This window comes from Bombyx mandarina, chromosome 24, assembly GCF_030267445.1.
Source record: "Bombyx mandarina strain Sakado chromosome 24, ASM3026744v2".
Classification (NCBI taxonomy): Eukaryota; Metazoa; Arthropoda; class Insecta; order Lepidoptera; family Bombycidae; genus Bombyx; species Bombyx mandarina.
Window position 1 is genome coordinate 9,919,566 of NC_143230.1, and position 21,255 is coordinate 9,940,820.

The window sequence follows — 21,255 nt, forward strand, 5'->3', positions numbered from 1 at the left end:
AAAAAATGAAATTTAGTGCTACAGTTGTTATGTAGTAATGGTGGCTTGTTAACTGTTTACCATGTGAAAAAACGCCTAATATTAGGGAAACGAAACAAAAAAGTTGGACATGGATTCTTGTGCTCTTCCAACAAATCCCATTGAATTTTTAAAAAGTTTACGCCATTCTCAACTTCATTCTACAATATATAATAAATTATTTAATTTCATTCAGTTCGATGGAACAGTTCAATGGTCTTCAGTCTTTGTTAAAAAAGGTTTCTTTGCTTGAATTATCTATATTCCCTTGCCTGGCTAATTTATTTTTTACCCTAACTGTAGAACTTCACGTCATTTCGTGGATATCATTTTTCGCTCTTTAATAAGTTTTTTAAAATTATACCACACAATATAGCATTACGCTGTATGGTTAAATACTTACGCCTTTCATGTTGAAAAAATGGAACTACAACTACAAAGTCAAGTGACAAGAATGTCGCCCAAAAATGACAATAAACTAAAAATTAGAGTCATTTTAATACATTAATAAAGTTTTAAACTTATAATAATGTGCGAATAAATATTTTTTATTCACTAATAATGTACTGCGGCTAATCAGTTAGCATTAAAATGGAGGAAAATACTGTAGCAGTTGAAAAAGTTGCGAAACAAAAAAGTTTTCCTAAGAATAAGTTCCTATTTTGCATCACAATAGTTTCTATCGGTGAGTTATTAGACTACATTTACAATATGTACGTTACGCCTTGTGTAACTTCTTTAACGTAGATATCCAGAAGAACACCAGACATTCACAATGAAATAAAGTTATCCTTGGCATAAAAAAAAAATGGAGAAACTCAATCTCTAGTTTGATTTTGAATGAAAACCTTCAAATTGTAAAGTTTTTCTACAATAATACACACAAACTCTATGCCGAGACAATATAGACGAAATTAATTTCTAGCTATTCATGAGAAAAATCAAGTGTGTATCTTAGTTACTTCTTTACCTCTATTATTTCTTTGCCATACTCATCAATGCTTAAGATTTGATTTTCCTATCCTTCCAACAGCTGAGAGAGTAAGTCAAACATGTCGTATAAATGTTCTTTACTGATGTTAGGGATTGTGCAAGTTGGCACTGGGAGGTACCATTATTCTATAATTTCTAGATACTCCATTTATGAGTTCCAAATATTTTTTTATTGCCGTTGTAGGCAGACTTGTTCAGTTAATGGTGAGTGGTTACCATTGCCCATAGCCATAAGCAATGCCAGTGGCAGAACTAAGCTGCTGCCCACTGTTGAATGGAATAGTACTACAGCCATTATACTACACAATTGAGACTGACTGTCTCAAAGACTATAGTAATATTGTAAAACCATTTTTTTTATTTTATTGCATTCATGGGTGAAAGACCTCACGGGCCACCTGATTTTAAGTATTTACCAAAGTCCATAGACATCTACAGTGCAATTGCCACCACCCACCTTGAGATTTTTTGACGACCTTTGTGGTCGTCGTGGCCTAACGGATAAGATGTCCGGTGCATTCGTGTTGAAGCGATGCACCGGTGTTCGAATCCCGCAGGCGGGTACCAATTTTTCTAATGAAATACGTACTCAACAAATGTTCACGATTGACTTCCACGATGAAGGAATAACATCGTGTAATAAAAATCATACCCGCAAAATTATAATTTGCGTAAATACTGGTGGTAGGACGTCTTGTGAGTCCGCGCGGGTGGGTACCACCACCCTGCCTATTTCTGCCGTGAAGCAGTAATGCGTTTCGGTTTGAAGGGTGGGGCAGCCGTTGTAACTATACTTGAGACCTTAGAACTTATATCTCAAGGTGGGTGGCGCATTTACGTTGTGGATGTCTATGGGCTCCAGTAACCACTTAACACCAGGTGGGCTGTGAGCTCGTCCACCCATCTAAGCAATAAAAAAAAAAAAAAAAAAAAAAGATATGAATTGTAAGGTCTCAGTATACTTACAACAGCTGCTCCACCGTTCAAACTGAAACGTTATTACTGCTTCACGTCAGAAATAGGTAGGGCTATGGTACCTACCCGTGTGGACTCACAAGACGTCCCACCACCAGTGGGTTCCAGTAACAACACCAGATAAGGTGTCAGCATAATTAGTATTCTTCGTAGTGAAAAATCTTATTAACGTTCCCACAGCAACTCTAGTCGGCTACATTCACTACCGCTACGTTTCCCATCTCTTTGAAAATGACAGGAACTTTGCATACCTCTCTGAGCTGGAGAGGGAGATGTCATTCCGTACCGAAATGGGTTTCTATTACTCTTATTACAAAACACTGGTCCATGAGAAGCCATTTGTAGCTGGGATATCTAAATTGATGTTCGACAAGAGTGTGGAGCATCCAAAAGAAGTGAATGCATTCAATCGATTTAATATACATCCTGAGGTGGGTGGTGTTTGTTTGTATAATTTTGTTATCTAGTTGTTATAAGGGAACATTGTGAAATGTTTTACTGTCATAATGCTTATCACTAAAGCCAGGGCCGGATTTAGGGGAGGGCAACCTGGGCGAAAACCCTGTGGTCTCCACAAACAGAGGGCCCCCACAATAGAGACTTTGGAAAAATATCTTTCAAATTCCTAGAAAACACTTGAAAGTAAACACTAGTAAATATTTTTTCCTTCCTCTGAAATTTTATTTCAGATAGTTCTTGTCTCCGATTATATTTATGTATGTTTGTTAAATACTAAGAGAATCTATGTGGTTTCACAATAAATAATGTTTTGGAAAATTCGACAAAAAATAATTTCATTTTTTAGGAAAATAATTTAGGGCCAGGGTGCCTCCGCTCCTCTTTTGCCTCGAAGCCTCCAGACCTCTAAATCCGACCCTGACGGGAGCAGAGATCTTCAGCTCTGGAATTGTAGAAGTCTTTTTGCTTCTCCTAGTGTTAAGCGGTGGCCTTTGACCGTGGTTGCTAATTTCATTCGTAGCAGACCGCACTTAACCTGAGATACGGCATTGCAGCTTTACTCAGTCTATTCACAGTCCCTTGCCAGTACACGACCCACGGCCATTGTTTTGGGCACTGCAGTCACCCACTTAAAATCCTACTCTTTAAACCAGAACATAAGACTGATTTCTGGTTGGATGATAGTTTCTACTTGAAAGCTTACAATTGTCCTTTTGTCTGTACTACCTGTTTAATTTCCTGCTTAATAATTCTTAAAAAGTCTTAAACATAAGAAACACATAAATGTCCATTTCAAAAACTTGAGACCTTAGAACTCTCATCTCGAGGTGGGTGGCAGCATTTACATTGTAGATATCAGTGGGCTCCGATAACCACTTAACACTAGCTCCGGTAGGCTGTGGACTCGTCCACTCATATAAGCATTAAAGCCGGGTCAGCCCTAACAGCATCCTGAAGGCATTAACAGACCGTTATGACTGTCAGTACCTGGACCATTGTACCATGATCCACTTGGGTTGTTTGGAGGGTGTTTGATGGTTAGCACATGCGAACGATTTTTCCTTTTAATTTTTAATTGTTTGTATTTTTGGTTATATTTTTTGCTGCCTATATCTATCTGTGTTTGTTCTTCTTGTTGTAATTGTCAAATTTTGTGTGAAGCCATAAGGTAAGTTTTCATTTATTTAATCTCGCATAGTCAATGCGGGCCGATCATGGAGGTTGACGATCGACCCCCTGGCCGTCCCCCAGATCCTAGTTTAACCTGGAACGATGAGGGACAACATCCTCAGGGTGATTTTACATACTCACCAGTCCTTACTGTACCATTAACTAGTTTCGAGTCGATTGAAGCACATCATCGTAAGCGAGCTCTCGAAACCAACAATGATAATGATCTTGCTTTGTCTACTTCCAAACAACAACGACCGTTAGCACCTAATAAGTATAGCCGCGAACGCTATTCTGCGAGGGATGTGGCTCCATTTTTGGTCCATGTTACTCGTATAGAATCTGACCCGAAATCGGGAACTACCCTCCACCCCATTAAGTTTGGACAGATGATGATCAAACTTAATATTAAAAATGTTCTTCCTGATGGAGTCAAAAAAATAGGTCGGAATAGGATTGCTGTCCAGTTTAAATCTCCAGAGGATGCAAACTCATTTTTGGCCAACAAAGAATTGTTAGAAAATGGATACTCCTCATTAATCCCGACTTATAATATCACTAGGATGGGTATTATTAAGGGTGTGCCTAATGACTGGTCAGAAGAAGAGATAGCTTTAAATATTAAGACACCATCTGGTTGTGGCGGAATACTGAAGGTGAGACGCATTAATCACAAAGTTATTACTGATGGGGTACCAGAATGGAAACCTACTTCCTCTGTGGTTCTTACATTTGATGGTCAGACCCTCCCAAAACGTGTCTTTTGCTGCTTCAATTCCCTCCCTGTAGATATATATTATTTCCCTACTGTACAATGCTTTGGATGCTGTAAATTCGGTCATACAAAAACTCAATGTCGCTCAAAGCCCCGCTGTTTCCGCTGTGGTGATGAACACTTTGGTGAGAACTGCACTAAAGAGGACCCAACTTGCTTTTATTGCTCTGGACCTCACTGTGCTAATAGCAAGCAATGCCCTGAATACCAGAGACAAAAAAATATTAAAGTTGCTATGGCCCAGAACAACATCTCATATGCAGAAGCATCCAAAACATTCCCTACTGTGTCAAAGTCCTTTGCTGATGTTTCAGCATCAGTCCCTCCCACAACTCATATTATTCCTTCAGCCCCCTCGTCCTTACGTTTCCATCCTCAGACTTCCTCTTCCTCCTACAGAAAAACGATCCTCCAGAAGCCTAAAAGTCATGCCCCTCACGTCCCGGGCTATGATCAAAGAACCCATAGAGCTATTACTAATTCCTACTCTTTTTCTCCCTCTACTAATGGCTGCGCTCTCAGTAAAAATTCTTCTCCTTCTGAAGATATTCCCTCTAGTGAAATCTTCTCTCTAATTAAACTACTAGCTTCTCTTTTAACTAAAATTAACCTACCTGACCACGTTGCCAATGACATAATTGACACTATTTTTTCCCACCATAATGGATCTAAATCTCTTGCAGTGGAATGCCAGGAGCGCCCTCCCAAAAAAACATGACTTTCTCCATTTAATCAATTTATATAATCCCGCAATCTTTGCAATTTCTGAGACGTGGCTCTTGCCACATCTCCCATTTCACATCCCAGGTTATAGCACCTACCGTGATGATCGTGATGACGGGTATGGTGGTGCTGCTATACTGGTCAACAATGTCTTCCCTTCTTCTTCTCTTTCTCTTCCTCCTCATGGAGCCGAGATTAATGCCATTGGTGTTAACATCATTGGTATTAATTTTATCTCCATTTATTTCCCTCCTTCTGTCCCTATATGTATTCCTTTCCTAAGAAATTTATGTATTTTATTGAACCCAATTATTCTTATGGGAGATTTTAATTGTCATCACTTCTTGTGGGGATCTGACCATTGTGACGCTTCAGGTACATATTTGGCAGAGCTAATAGATGAAATAGGGTTATACGTCCTTAACGATGGATCAGCCACTAGACTCCCTAGACCGGGTCAAAGCAGAAGTTGTGTGGACCTAACACTGTGTTCATCCACTCTAGTAAATTCCCTAGACTGGAAACGTCTTAATTTAACATACGGTAGTGATCATTACCCTATTTGTTCTACCTTTTCCAATAGGTCTCTCCCCAGCAAAAATAGAACTCCCTTATTGCAGTATCGCATTACTGACGCCAGGTGGGACATTTACCAACAGAATCTAGATAAAAGAATCCTTTCCTTTCCCCAAATCTCTTTTGACAATTTGGATGCTTGTTTGAGTTTGTATTCAGATTCCATTTCAGCTGCTGCAGATCTGAGTATTCCCTTGAAAAATTCATCTTTGGGAAAATTATCTTCTCCTCCCTGGTGGGACAGAGAATGCACAGACCTTATTAAATCCCGGAAGGAAGCTGAATTTAATTACATCAAGAATATGACCCTCTCCAACCTTCGGGAATTTAACAGAATAGTGGCTAAATCCAAGCGCACATTCAAGAAAAAAAAGTATGAGAGTTGGAAAAAATTTTGTTCCTCTCTTTCACCTTCATCCCCGTCTTCCCTAGTCTGGCAAAATTATAAAAAATTTAGACGCGGATGCTTCCCTCAAAATTCTCCCAATATCTCACGGAGCATCGCCCTACAATTCATTAACAGATTGGCTCCTGCCTATGCTCCTCTTGTTGATGAATGTCCCTCATTGGCAATTAATATGCTCGCTGTTGATCCTTTAGACGAACCTTTCTCCATAAATGAGCTAAATTCTGTACTTAAATATGTCCAGGACTCATCTCCTGGCTTAGATGGCTTTCCCTACTCGTTTTACAAAATGTCTGGTCAACATAGTCGTCAGTTCCTTCTAAATTTAATAAATACATGTTTTAATTTTGGTTATATCCCTGACGCTTGGAAATCTCAATTAATCATCCCTATTCTGAAGCCAGGCAAATCTCCTGATAATCCTGATCACTACCGTCCTATTACACTCTCCCCTGTAATTGGTAAGATCCTTGAACATTTAATTAAAAATAGGTTGGAGTGGTATGTGGAAAGTAAGGGAATGATAGCAGACTCTCAGTTTGGATTCCGAAAGGGTTTCAGTACCTTAGATAGCATCGGCACCTTTATTTCTGATACGCGAATTGCCTTCAGTGAAAACCGGTCGGTTGTGGCCTGTTTCCTAGACATTTCATCTGCATACGACAATGTTCTTCTTTCCGTGCTCAGAAGTAAATTACGTGAGCTGAGTGTTCCGGTAAAGATACAACGTTGCATATGTAATTTTCTGGCAGGCCGTACTGTTAGCGTACACATCCCTGGTGATCTTGTCCACACATCCAGGCTGCTCTGGAGGGGTCTCCCCCAGGGTTCGGTGTTGAGTCCCTTGCTGTACAACATTTATACATCTGATTTGCATAGGTCACTCAACATCGGATGCCATATTTTACAATATGCAGATGACCTGTGCATATATACAGTTGTCCCATCCATAGTTGACGCTGGCATATCCATGCAAATATCCCTCAATTCTCTGAATCATTGGCTTTCTGCTCATGGACTCCAATTGTCAGCCTCTAAGAGCTCTGTTGTGGTTTTCTCTCGTAAACGAGTTATACCAGATGTACATCTAGAAATTGAAGGATCTCCCATCAAGGTCGAAGATAATGTGAAATTTCTCGGCGTCGTCTTGGACTCTAGACTATCCGGTATCGCACATTTTAATTACACAATTAGTAAATGTGAGAGAAATATTAATATGTTGCGGGCTCTTGCGGGTGTTTGGTGGGGTGCCCATCCTATCACATTAAAACTCATTTATAATGCTACAATAAGAAGTTTATTGGATTATGGCTCTTTCTTATTAGACCCTTGCAACAAAACAGCATTAGCAAAATTGGATGCCATTCAATCAAAGTCTCTCCGCATTATATTGGGTTGTATGAAGTCCAGCCCAAGCAATGCCCTGCAGGTGGAGAGTGCCGACCCACCTCTTATCCTTCGCAGGCAGTATCTTGCAGATAGGTTTATAATTAAAGCATACTTCCATAAAAACCATATGATACTGCCAAAACTCATCCACCTAGATAGATTATATGGGAACGTAGATTACTGGAAGTATAAGGATCCCCCACTTATTTTGAATTCTTTTAGGAAGATCCGTATGATTGAGGAAAGAACTCATGTCCAGCAGTGTAATAGATTCCCCATGTATGACTCTCCAATTGAAGTTTTAAGCTTCATACCAAATCATATTGCGTCCATTGACTTGGACAAGGAAACTGTTGAGGCCAATACACAATTCTTGTCCATAGTTGAGTCCAGGTGGCGAGATTATCACAGGTTTTTTACTGATGCTTCGAAACTTTCATCTCATAGTGGGACGGGTGTCTCAGTTTATTACCAAAATTCCAACATTTTCCTTCAATTCCGGTGCCCTCCGGAAACATCTGTGTTTTCTGGGGAATGCATTGGTATTTTAGAAGCCTGTCAGTTTGTTTTTTCCCATAGCACTATTACAAGGGCAGTTATTTTTTCAGACTCTAGAAGTGCCCTGGACGCTATCGTCAAAAACCCTTTCAGGGATAAACTCCACAGTTCAATAATCTCTGAAATTAAAAATTGTTTGTTTTCATGCTCGAAAAAGCAGATCGACATTATCTTGGTATGGATTCCTGGCCACTCTGGCATCAGAGGTAATGAGATTGCTGATTCATTGGCCAAAGCTGCAATCTCCAGCAGCCTAGCCGACCTAAAACATCACTCTGTCCAAACTTATGATTTACTCCATCTTGCTAAGTCTAATTTAAGTAAGTCATGGCAAGCCTACTGGACAGAGTCCAGTAAGACGAAGGGAGGCTTATATGCTTCAATCCAACCCACCGTTCCTACAAAACCATGGTTTTTTAAATTCAAAAAGATTTCCAAACCTGTTATATCTGTGCTCTGTAGAGTTCGTTTAGGTCATTGCTGTTCTCCGGTATTTCTACATAAAATTAGAATACGTGACAATTCGTTGTGTGAATGTGGTTTGGACGACGGCAGTATAGATCACATTTTCCTCAATTGTCGCTTGAACAACTCACTCATATGGGACCAAGTTATTAGCGAACTGAAAATTCAACGGCCGGTAAACGTCCGTCACCTCCTCTCACTATTCCCAGACTCCCGTATTATAAATGCTTTTATTAAGTTTATAACTACTAACTCTATAAAATTATAATTATATGTAGTGCATTATTCTCTGTACATAATCTTTATTATAATATGTAAGTTTATAGTAACATTAAATTTGTGTTAGTCCCAGGCAACATTATTATTTCCAAAATGGGATACTTTTCATAATAAAAAGTGTATTTAAATAGCTCGACAATGTTCCATGTGTAGCCATAACACGACACTGGCAGAAATTGCTGAAAGTAGCAGCAGATTGCCATTATATAAAAAAAAAAAAAAAAAAATGATCCACTTGCGGACTAAATAATAATAATAATAATGGTTGGTTCGAAGTAAGTATCAGTTGAATGGAATATTTGAAATGTATTCAACTGATAATTATTTTTAATAAATGTATCTTGTTTATTTGATTGGTTCTATTAATTTGAAGTGTGTTTTAATGATACTATGTACACATATGGACTTGTTGTCTGATATAAAATAAATCATTCATTCATTCATCCATTCATTAAAAAATAAAATAAAAAGATTGACCCTGAGCTTGTGTAAATATTTACTACTATATATACTAAAACTTTTCCAGGTATTGATTGCAGCATTGTACCGATACTTTGAGGTTTGGCTCAACACAACCGAGCACAGACAATGCCACATTATAGACAGAGGGCACGATTTGAGTCCGGTCGAGAGCTGCGTCGGCCTGGGTCAGCCAATCTACTTCTATCTTGAGGCCATCTGGTTGTTAGCCGGTTTGAATGTGACCGCATTGTTTTTACATGCTACCGCATTGAGGTAAGATTTTTTTTTTAAGTCCTCTTTGCTAGAGTTCACCTGAAAGACCAGTGCTACCCAAAGTTGCTACAAGAGTGGTCGAGGTTTTTTTTTCTTTGCCTAAACGGATTAATGAACCCAGGATTCCCCACGGAACTCATTCGTGAATATCACTTAAGGATTTCATAGAACGAAATCAGTATTTGCCTGCAGAATTTTAAACGCATAGTTGCACAGTTCAAAACATGTACACCAAACATTTTGTCCTTTACTTAACCTTGCTAATGTGTTTGCTAGCACCAAACAGTCATGTGTGTCTGCTGAAACTGTATACTATACTGTATATATTTGGACTATACTGAATATAATGTCTTCTCAAGACGTCAAAGTCATATACATCTATGTATTTTTGAAATAAACAATATTTAATTTACTCATATTATATTTCATCCCATATCATCTGATCTCATTTCATTTATTTTCATACCAGTTGATTGATGTCTTAAATTAATCATCTTCATTTCATTTCACTCCATATTATCGTTTTTCATAAATATAAGAATATTGTGAGGTTTCACTATAACTGAGTGAGTGAGCTAAGCGGGGGGGGTAAGATTCCCCTACAATATAAATTAAAATAAGACGTGACCTAAAGGTCTTTGTTACCAGGTCATAAAATCCCTTTTAAAAAAAACAATATAATTTTTTTTATGACTATTGTTTATACATACAAGTATATGAGTAATTATGCTAATTTCATAGGGCATCTGTGTATTTATGTTACGTATATAATTCGATAATGAAATAATCCCAAGATCTGCAGATTGGTCTAGATCAGGGAATCTCAAACAATTTTTGGCAAGAAAACCCTTGAATCAAAAGTACTTACCGATTTACGAATAAGGAATTTTTCACACGATTAATTGAGTAGAGTTGCCATCATCGTCTAAATTAAAAAAGTGGCATTCATAAACACACCGGTGGTAGATTTTGCAAAGCATTGCTCTTGCTAGAGCTAATCTTAGCGACATCCTCAAGTTAGAGCGTCGTGAGCTCACTTACTCACCTGGTTACGCTGCCATAAACCCCATAGTTTACCACCATAGTTAGGAAAAAATCCCCAACTAATTTACTACAGTTTTTCCATTTTTGTTTAATTTTAGTAACAGCATATTGGGAGGGATCTTCACTGTGATGCAATATTTTGCGAATCACAGCGAATGCACTAGAGTAATGTGGGCACCAAACGAGAGAGAGAACATGGCCGGTCCGCTGTTGATACTGCAATGCTGGCTGGTCAGCATGCAGCTAAGAGATACAGAGAGAAAATCCACGTTTCCACTCCAGGTATTGCGATGATCACTTTGTATACAGCGGGAAGGGAACAGTTCCTAGAGTCATAATAGTAGTAAACAAATAGGTTAGGAAGTCGTCGTGGCCTAAAGGATAAGACGTCCGGTGCATTCGTATATAGCGATGCACCGGTGTTCGAATCCCGCAGGCGGGTACCAATTTTTCTAATGAAATACGTACTTGCCAAATGTTCAAAATTGACTTCCACGGTGAAGGAATAACATCGTGTAATAAAAAAATCAAACCCGCAAAATTATAATTTGCCTAATTACTGGTGGTAGGACGTGTTATGAGTCCGCACGGTTAGGTACCACGACCCTGCCTATTTCTGTCGTTGTAACTATGCTTGAGACCTTAGAACTTATATCTCAAGGTGGGTGGCGCATTTACGTTGTGGATGTCTATGGGCTCCAGTAACCACTTAACACCAGGTGGGCTGTGAGCTCGTCCAAATATCTAAGCAATAAAAAAAAAGGTTAGGGTGATTTTTTCCACTAAAAGGTTCGCGATTCCGATCCGGTAGTTGATTCATTCGCGAAGCAGTTGCTCTTGAGTTGTTAGGTCGGAGGCGCTCGGGCGGCTGTTAGCTAATCCCACCCCTCCTGGCTAAGCCTTTGCTCGCCCACCTGTCCTGGTGAAACTGGTAAGGACTAAGGGCCACCAGTAATCCTTCTTTCCTGAAAAAAATCCACTAAAAGGTATTATATGAAAGTTGAATGGCAGTTTTTGTAACACTATTATTTTTTATTGTTTCCTTAAAAGATTTGTCTTATTTATAAAGGGTGACAATCCAAATATTTTCGTGTATTTATTATATTTTTAAAAGTCTGCAAAAACAAAACAATATGTTTGAAAAAAAAATAGCAACCAAACGTTGATCATTGATAACAAAATGCATTATAAGTTTTTGAAACTTGGCATGTGTAAGAAAAAACTGCTTCACTAAACGAAATGGAATAGATACTGTACAGACAGACAAAAGCTACCTCTACAGCAGTATAGACTTAACGAAAATGACTTTTTGCTAAAAAATAATTGGAAGGCTTGGCTGTATGGGCTGTGATACCTTTGCCGGTCCAAACGGATGAATCTACAAAAAAAATCTTATGCCGGTTCCACTGTTTTATCCACAGATTCGGTAGAATCTGGCGCCAAGTTCCGTTCAAAAATCCTGTTGTAAACGGAGCGCCAGACTACCGACTGTGTTAAAGTATGAAATTTTCCACACTTATAGAGAATATACAGGAGAAGTGCACAATGCTAATATTTTTTTAAAATAATGCATAAAAGATACATTAAATCAATAAAGAAAACATTACACACACTACATACCATGTATTTGACGCACACACGCATGCATACTATTTATTGTCAAACTTTTGTTCTTGACGTCTGTTGTCCAATTGAGAATAGATGAAATATTGTTTGTCTTTATTAATATTTTTTATAGTGTAGCCTTGGCGAAATTTGTGATTATAGAAGTATAAAATACAATTATAATAGTGTAAAAACTTACAATTCCAATTATAGTCGAACTTCGACTACTGCGGGACCTCTAGTTTAATAAAACACCACAAAACACTAAAATATTGAATATCATTTAAGAGCGCCACATGACATTTCTGCGTTCCCGTTAAAAACTTATGTTTGCAAAGTTCTAAAAATCTGATAATTAAAATTACTAGAGGTCCCGCAGTAGTCGAAATTAGACTATAATTAATTGGAATTGTAAGTTTGTACACTATTATGATTGTATTTTATACTTCTATAATCACGAATTTGGCCAAGACTACACTATAAAAAATATTTACAAAGGCAAACAATATTTAATCTATTCTCAATTTGACAACAGACGTCAAGAACAAAAGTTTGACAATAAATAGTATGCATGCGTGTGTGCGTCAAATACATGGTATGTAGTGTGTGTAATGTTTTCTTTACTGATTTAATGTATCTTTTATGCATTATTTTAAAAAAATATTAGCATTGTGCACTTCTTCTCTATATTCTCTATAAGTGTGGAAAATTTCATACTCCTCCGTCCGCGCAATTTTCGTAAAAAGGGATACAAAGTTTTTGCTTCACGTATTAATATATAGGATATTCGACCATTATAATATCTATCAAATAAATAAAACTATATGAAAAAAACATGAAACTTTATAATGGTACAATTGTCCCATACATTCCTGCCATTGTTCTTTAAACTTTAATGGACTCTCATTTCCATATAATTATATATATTTTTCTTTTTTTTTTTCAATTAATTTCGTATTTCATTTCTGTTTTCAGATCTCGATATTCCTATTGAACTGTCTCTGCTTACTATGCTGGCAGTTCACCCAGTTCATATTCCTGACTCAGACCGCCATATTCTTCGTCATGGAACAGATAAGGGTGATCGACACGAAGACATTGTGTGTTCTCTTGCATTCACACTTCTGCGGGCTCCATACCGCTATACTGTTACTTCAGGGCAATGACATGCTAAAATCGTCCTTATACGCATCGTTCTTCGCGGTCGTTTCGGTTTACGCTCTACTCTTCAGCTCGTTTAGGCTTAAGGTCGAGAATCGCTTGGACGTGTTCGTCGAGGCGTGGCTAGTGCTGTTGAGGTTATCGATAGTGGCGTGCCTATCGGTGTACTTGAAGAGCGCGATCGGGGATTTCTTCGAGATGAAAGATGACGGTCACGTATGGGAGCTTCTCGCCTCAAAGCTCACCGACTACAAGAGCTTTCACACTATGATCTATACTTGTTCCGAGGTTTTCGATTTTTTGCCCCTCGGCAGTTTCGTTCGTTCGGTAGGGGGCGCTTTGCTGCCGAGCGCCCTGACCGCGATCGCTTTGGCCACTAATTACACGATAAAAGAAACTCGATCGAAAATCGAACGGAAAATCGATAAGGAAATCGATGTTAATTCGGACGACGGCAGCGATAGTGGTATCGATAGTTCGGACGTTAAGACAAAGAAGTCGGGCGTTACGATAAAAGAAGAAGAAAGGGATAGCGATATCGATGAGATGAGAGATGGGTTGGTCCGTTACGTGAAGGGCTTGTCGATAGATCCGGCGGTATGTTACAATCTGATGCAGCTGGTCGCTTACGGCCTCATGGCCGGTCTGGTTATGAGGCTGAAGCTGCTATTTGTGCCTCAACTATGCATAATCTCATCGCTGCTGTTCAACACCGAGTACCACAGGTATGTTTGTTTGTCGAATTTATGTGTATGGAAAACCCGCATGCATACTGTTGACAGCTTATTGCGTATACGAGAGAACAGGCTCATGGTGCGCTTGATGTTAAGCGGTTAGTGGAGTCCATGGACATCACAAAGTGACTCACCCGCCTTGAGACATGAGGTCTATGTCCCGATTGTAGGCGAGGAGGTCACGACCCACCTGTTATTAAGTGGTTACCGGAGCCCATAGACATCTACAAGGTAAATGCCGCCACACACCTTGAGACATGAGGGGTAAGGTCTCAGTTGTAACAATACAACGGCTTACCCTTCAAACCGAAACGCATTCGCAAATGCAAGTCGGCTAAAAATGAAATGAGATAAAATAAAATCGCAGTTAAAATGATGAGAATTTACTGCGATTTCAGAGGAGTTTTTGAGTGAACCCAATTATTGCACACCCTTAAAGTTTTTTGGTTTTTATTGCCTTGTAGGCGGACGAGCATACGGCCCACCTGATGGTGAGTGGTTACCGTCGCCCGTGGACGTCAGCAATGCCAAGGACAGAGCCAAGCCGCTGCCTACCGTATAATGCTCTCCACAAGCCTCGCTTGAAGAAGGACATTCCATATTTAAAATTTTTTTTTTTTTTTTTCATTTCAGATACACAAAACCATATTATTTGAAATACGTAATAATCATATGCAATATATGGTCTTTGGTGAATACTATGTATTTGAATGTGACGAAGGAATTGTCGCACATAGGTAAGTGTACGATATCTAAGTGTGCTGGCGGGAACCGGGGGGGTGGGGGGATGGGAGGGGGCAGCGTTCCCCAGGGGCAGATACCACATTCAAGCCTGAATGTTGTTAAATCAGCACGAGAGTAACGCCATCGGTCGTGAGACAGCAGAAACTGATATCGAAAGTTTCTTAGAATGTTCTCGATGTAGACAATAACAGTCTAGAACGTTCTTAAGGAATGTTCTGGTATATAAATTTCGAAGCGTAACGAAAAAATGTAATATACTATCTATAGTTCAATCGACCCTTAATTGTCGTAATAATTAAATTGTTCTTTGATCGGTGTTTCGGTGAAGTGTTTAATTTATCTCGTAAATACCATAATAATAAGGTTGATGTATCTGTGCGCTTCGGTGGTCGTTTAACAACAACCGGCCGTGAGCTCGTTCGAACATGAAATGATGAGATGGTGGTTGAGAATGTGCTACTTTACTCTTTGTTATTTGACTATGGTACACTATTATCCTAGTACATATCTTAATCACTAGATGGCGTTAGTACGAATTCAACTATTATTTGTTTATTTATTACACTTCATGTAAAAATTATATTGGCAGACTTAGTGCCTAAACGCATTGTTTACCAGTCAACCAAAGGTAGGGCTGAGTAAATATTGGTAGATGCAATGAATTATATATTAAATTACAAATACATAAGCAAAAATGTATACTTAGCATATAGCGTAAATAAATATGCATAATAATATATACACAAACACATATACACATTTTCATATTGATAAATATATTCTAAGATATGTTTGAGGAAGTCTAAAAGCGGCACCTGTGACAGATAAGTTGAGAAGTCCGCGTTTGGGATGGTATGGACATGTGATGAGACGAAATGACAATGAGGTTGGTAAGAGTGTCAACTATGAATGTGGAAGACTTTAGAGGAAGAGGTAGACCTAAGAAGAAATGGATGGATTGCGTGAAAGACGATATGTGTAAGAGGGGAGTGAGCGAAGAAATGGTATATGATAGAAGAGTATGGAAGGAGAAAACATGTTGCGTCGACCCCAGGTGACTGGGAGAAGGGCAGGAGAATTATAGTAATGTTGATATGAAACATATTCTAAAATACGCTTTTATAGAAAATCCAACTAAAGCATAGAAAACAAATTATAATAAATTTGAATTAAAAGTAGTGTAAAAAAAAATGATTTTATTGTAAAAAAAAGCGTGGGGTGTTTTCAGGATATTATCAAAACAACCCTTCCACTCATATCTGTTCATAAAATATTTATAACTACTGATACCATGTACTGCATACGTCTGAAGCTAATAAAAGCGTATTAATTATACGTCACGTATCAAGATGTAATCTATACTAGTATATAAATCTACAATGGTTATTACGGATGTTCCGTTATAAGTACTGAACCACGCATCCGATTGACTTGGAACTTGGTATCCATGTAGAAAATACATGCACCTAATGGATAGGCTAATATTTATATGAGTGTTGGACTCCCTAATGAAAATAAATAATAATATTAATTTTTAATGTCCAGCGAAGCGAGTGAGTACGGCTAGTACATTATATACGTGTTATTTCAACGGTTTTTGCGGCGCACGCCAGAATAGCTCGCAGATGGCAGATTTTTTCCAACTTACTCGACGCTTATCGCTATTCTTTTGTGTAATTCACACTGTATCTTTATAAATTATAACGTATATGTTATTCTGATGTGTCAGCTGCATTATTTTATGGTTTCATCAAAATCCATTCACTAGTTTTTGCGTGAAAGAGTAAAACAAACATACAACCTTACATTCTTAAAAACTTTCTTGTTTATAATATTAGTAGTAGGAACTAGGATTTTGCACTCGATAAAAGAGCTAATACTCGATAAATATTTATATGAGCGTTGGACTCCCTAATAATAATGACAATAAATGATAATGTTAATTTTTAATGTCCAGCGAAGCGGGCGAGTACGGCTAGTGTCATATAATATTATATTAAAGGTGAATTCAGTGATCCGCCCTTAGAGGAGTTGCTGAATTGGATAATGAGGGAGACATCGCCGAGCGCGGCTTTCGCGGGCTCGATGCCGCTGCTAGCGACTGTGCTGCTGTCCACACGCCGACCTGTAGTTGCGCACCCGCACTACGAACACTACGAGGCCAGGTTAGTTGATAACACAGCCGGTGACAACTAGAGCCATCTATAGGTCAGGGGTGGTATTAACGATAAAGTGACAACTAACGCCATCTAGTAGCGAGTCAGAGAAGGCTCTGCTTTGAAGGTATGGAGGGTAGGGGTAAGGAGAAGGGTCTTTGTTGTCAAAAAGTGTCCGTTAAAATATGCTAAATAAGGGTGGCGCTACAGTAGCAACCGGGTAAATTTAAAAAAAGGCGCTGAGGGCGATGCGCGCGGCATCATATTTTATATGTCTAACTATTATAGTAATGCCGCAATGTGTTCTTTTGTTTAAAAAAATAAAACAACGTCAAATATCGTTGAAATTTTTGTTAAAGACCCGAGCGGAGCCGGAGCGGGCCGCTAGTCAATTATAAACAAAGGAACTTAGTTTTTTTTTATGGCTTAAATGGGTGGACGGGCTCACAGCCCACCTGGTGTTAAGTGGTTACTGGAGCCCATAGACATCCACAACGTAAATGCGCCACCCGCCTTGAGATATAAGTTCTAAGGTCTCAGTATAGTTACAACGGCTGCGCCGCCCTTCAAACCGAAACGCATTACTGCTTCACGGCAGAAATAGGCAGGGTTGTGGTACCTACCCGCGCGTACTCACAAGACGTCCTACCACCAGTGATTACGCATATTATAATTTTGCGGGTTTTGATTTTTGTTACACGATGTTATTCCTTCACCGTGGAAGTCAATCGTGAACATTTGTTGAGTACGTATTTCATTAGAAAAATTGATACCCGCCTGCGGGATTCGAAAACCGTTGCATCGTCGCTGATACGAACGCACCGGACGTCTTATCCTTTAGGCCGCTACGACTTCAAGCCTTTTACGCAATCCAAGGGGTGTGACGTCACGGACGACTGTTTCATATGTGGTTTTTAATCAATCGTATTTCGCTTCTCAGAGAACGCGCCTATTCTGTCTACAAAATGTACGGGCGTTTCTCGGCCGAGGAGATCTACGAGGAGCTGAACAAATTGAAAGCGACATATGTCGTTGTGGAAACAAAATACTGCTACGGAAGGAGCAAGTTAGTGCGCCGATATATCTATATATATAAAAATGAAACCCGTTTTCCGTTGTCACGACATAACATGAAAACGGCTTGACCGATTTGGCTTATTTTTTTTTTTTGTAGTTTTCTAATACTCTGTACAAGGTTCTTACGGAAATAAATATTAAGAAAATCTCTCAGAAATATTGAAAAAATATACATTTAATTTTGCATATTTATTTGTGAACTATTCCACGCGGACGAAGTCGTGGCCAAAAGCTAGTTATATATACATATCGACGGTTGAAAGGCAAACGTGACTAAGCGACAATGCGTGAACTTTACACTAGACTAATTTAAAGTTGAAATACCTGAAAATAAAATTTATTTTAATGAATCTAGCTGTAGTAGAATCTAGCTAGTAGCTGTAGGATTGAAATATGATTTTAATAGACCTAGAAATTTTTTTTTTTGCGCATCGAATATGGTTATTTCCTATCATTTATGTACAAAGCAGTTATTGTCGCTTAGTCACGTTTGCCTTTCAAGCGTCGATATGTATCGAGGGATGAAAGAATGTGTGGTTTAGGCAACTAATTTGCAACTTTACAGGAGAGCCATTTAGAGCTTAAAATTATGGAGTGAAAATCGCATAAGAAAAAATACTTGTTTAGCTATTTAAGTGGAGTAAGCTTAATTGAAATTCAATTACAAAATATCGAGTTATCGATGCTAAAATATCAAATAAAATGCACCTTTAATTACATAGATAAATGTCGCTTACAAACAAAATATCCTTTCACCCCTCTATATATGTATGTATAATTTAAAGCCTATCAGTGTGGTTAGTGCGAGTTTTTTAACGTTCTCGATAGCGTAAAAGTTAACTCAAATTTGTATCGAGTTTGAACAGCGCCCCTAGCGGCAAACGTAGGCGAACTTTCCAACTTTGAGTAAACTCGCACTAAGCACACTAATTATATTTATTACTAGCGACCTGCCCTCGCTTCTATTCGGAAACTGTAATTTATTATTGATTTCTCCACTATTTAATGGATGTTATTATACATATAAACCTTCCTCTTCAATCACTCTATATATTAAAAAAAACCGCATCAAAATCCGTTGCGTGGTTTTAAAGATTTAAGCATACATAAGGATATAGGGACAGAGAGAGCGCCTTTGTTTTATACTATGTACTGATTACAAACAGACACTCCAATTTTAATTATATGTATAGATAAATGAATAACAATTTTCAACTTTCTATCTCTGTTGCTGTGTAAAATTGGGTTTCTCATGTTTTTGTTTTTATTTTTTATTGCATTGATGCATGAACGAGCTCACAGCCCACCTGCTGTTAAGTGGTTGCTGGAGCCCATAGTTATCTACAACGTAAATGCGCCACACACCTTGAGATATAAGTTTTAAGATCTCAAGTATAGTTACAACGGCTGCTCCACCCTTCAAACCGAAACGCATTACTGCTTCACGGCTGAAATAGGCAGGGCGATGGTACGTACCTACCCGCGCGGACTCACAAGAGGTCCTACCACCAGTAATTACGCAAATTATAATTTTGCGGGTTTCATTTTTATTACACGATGTTATTCCTTCACCGTGGAAGTCAATCGTGAACATTTGCTAAGTGTACGGATTTTATTAGAAAAATTGGTACCCGCCTGCGGGATTCGAACACCGGTGCATCGCTTCAACACGAATGCACCGGACGTCTTATCCTTTAGGCCACAACAATAGCGTTTTCATTCAACATGATGAGTAGTCGTGCATTTTTGTTGTATTAATCTCAACAGAACGGGTTGTTCGTTCCAAGACATATGGGACGTCGAGGTCCCGGCCAGGAGGCGTGATCCGTCCAGCTGCCTCGCACTCCTGCTGTCTCCAGCGGAGCACCTGTACCCTGTCTTCAGGAATCAGCATTACGCTGTGTTCAACGTCCACGACTATAGCGTGAGGTGAGTGGCTTGGCGTGGCGTGACGGGGCGTGACGGGGCGGGGCGTGAAGCGATAAGAAAATTCGTTTTATAGCTACGACTATTGGCTATTTGTGCCGTGAAGCAGTAATGCGTTTGTATTTGAAGTGCGAAGCAGTCGTTGTAATTATACTGAGACTTTAAAACTCGTATCTCGAGGTGGGTGACGGCATTTGGTTCGTGGTACCTACACGTGCGGACTCACAAGAGGTCCTACAACCAGTAATTACGCAAATTAAAATTTTGCGGGTTTGATTTGTATAAATTTATTTATTTATTTACATATTTCAGGTACATGCCTAGAAGCTTCGTTTCTTGACACACAATGACGTCAGTGGATCCCCAAAGTTTTAAAAGAACAACAAAAGAGACTGGTACTTAAGAAGTATTAAAAATAAAATATAATAAAAAATAAGAAGAAAAAAAAACTTTCGAAATCAAATTTCGTATATTTTTTTTGTATAGTGACATCTGTGCGTGGAACTAAAAAAAAAACTAAGAGAAGTGAAACTTCTCTTGCGGTGTGTAGTATGTATTCTGGTATTCGTCGTTTTAAATAGGGAATGATGTGTATAAGGGAAACGACTTAGCTGTTCGCGTGGTTCGCGAGACGCTCTGTCTGCTTTCTCACTCTCGCTCGTCCTAAATTATATCTTTTCTCTCAAGCCGTAACGAATCTGTCGCGAGTTAAATTTTACTCGCAACGTACCTAAAGAAGTTTCACTTCGAAAATTGTGCGTCACGGGACGCCCTACAGAACTGATTAGATTAGTTTTTTTTTCTTTATTGCCTTTGTAGGCAGACGAGCATACGGCCCAACTGATGGTAAGTGGTCACCGTCGCTCATGGATGTCAGCAATGCAGGGGCAGAGCCAAGCTGCTGCCTACCGTTAAGTACTCTCCGCAAGTATGTCACAGCGCTCGGGAAACACCGTGGAGGGGAGCTCATTCCAAAGCCGGATGGTACGTGGCAAGAAAGATCTCTGGAAACGCACTGTCGATGAACGCAGGGGCTCCAGGTAGTATGGACGAACTCTACTCCGATGGCGCGATGGTGCGATGATAAATTGAACTACAGTCAAAATCTGTTATAACGACATCGAAGGGACTGCTCATATTCAGTCGTAAAAACCGATAGTCGTAACAACCGGTGATGTATAATGTGTATCGTGCAAGTACAAACAAATCGATAGGGAATTATTGGAAAAATATTTCGCGATTTTTCTTCAATATTAATTTGTTTTATTTTTCTTTGCGACATTTTGA

At 38.9% G+C, this 21,255-nt stretch overlaps 1 protein-coding gene and 1 long non-coding RNA gene across 2 annotated transcripts in view; both read left to right on the top strand.

The window, feature by feature from the left end:
* The window catches only part of LOC149500060 (uncharacterized), a 255,500-nt gene that overhangs the window by 37,370 nt on the left and 196,875 nt on the right, over positions 1 to 21,255 (top strand). The window lies entirely within an intron of this gene.
* LOC114243507 (protein C-mannosyl-transferase DPY19L1) lies at positions 442 to 20,431 on the top strand. Its single transcript, XM_089737870.1, has 10 exons — positions 442 to 703; positions 2,167 to 2,417; positions 9,313 to 9,521; positions 10,664 to 10,847; positions 13,146 to 14,056; positions 14,699 to 14,802; positions 16,812 to 16,974; positions 17,906 to 18,031; positions 19,810 to 19,971; positions 20,281 to 20,431. Exons 1-10 carry the CDS (start codon positions 610 to 612, stop codon positions 20,306 to 20,308), a joined length of 2,232 nt encoding a protein of 743 aa, XP_089593996.1. The 5' UTR covers positions 442 to 609; the 3' UTR covers positions 20,309 to 20,431.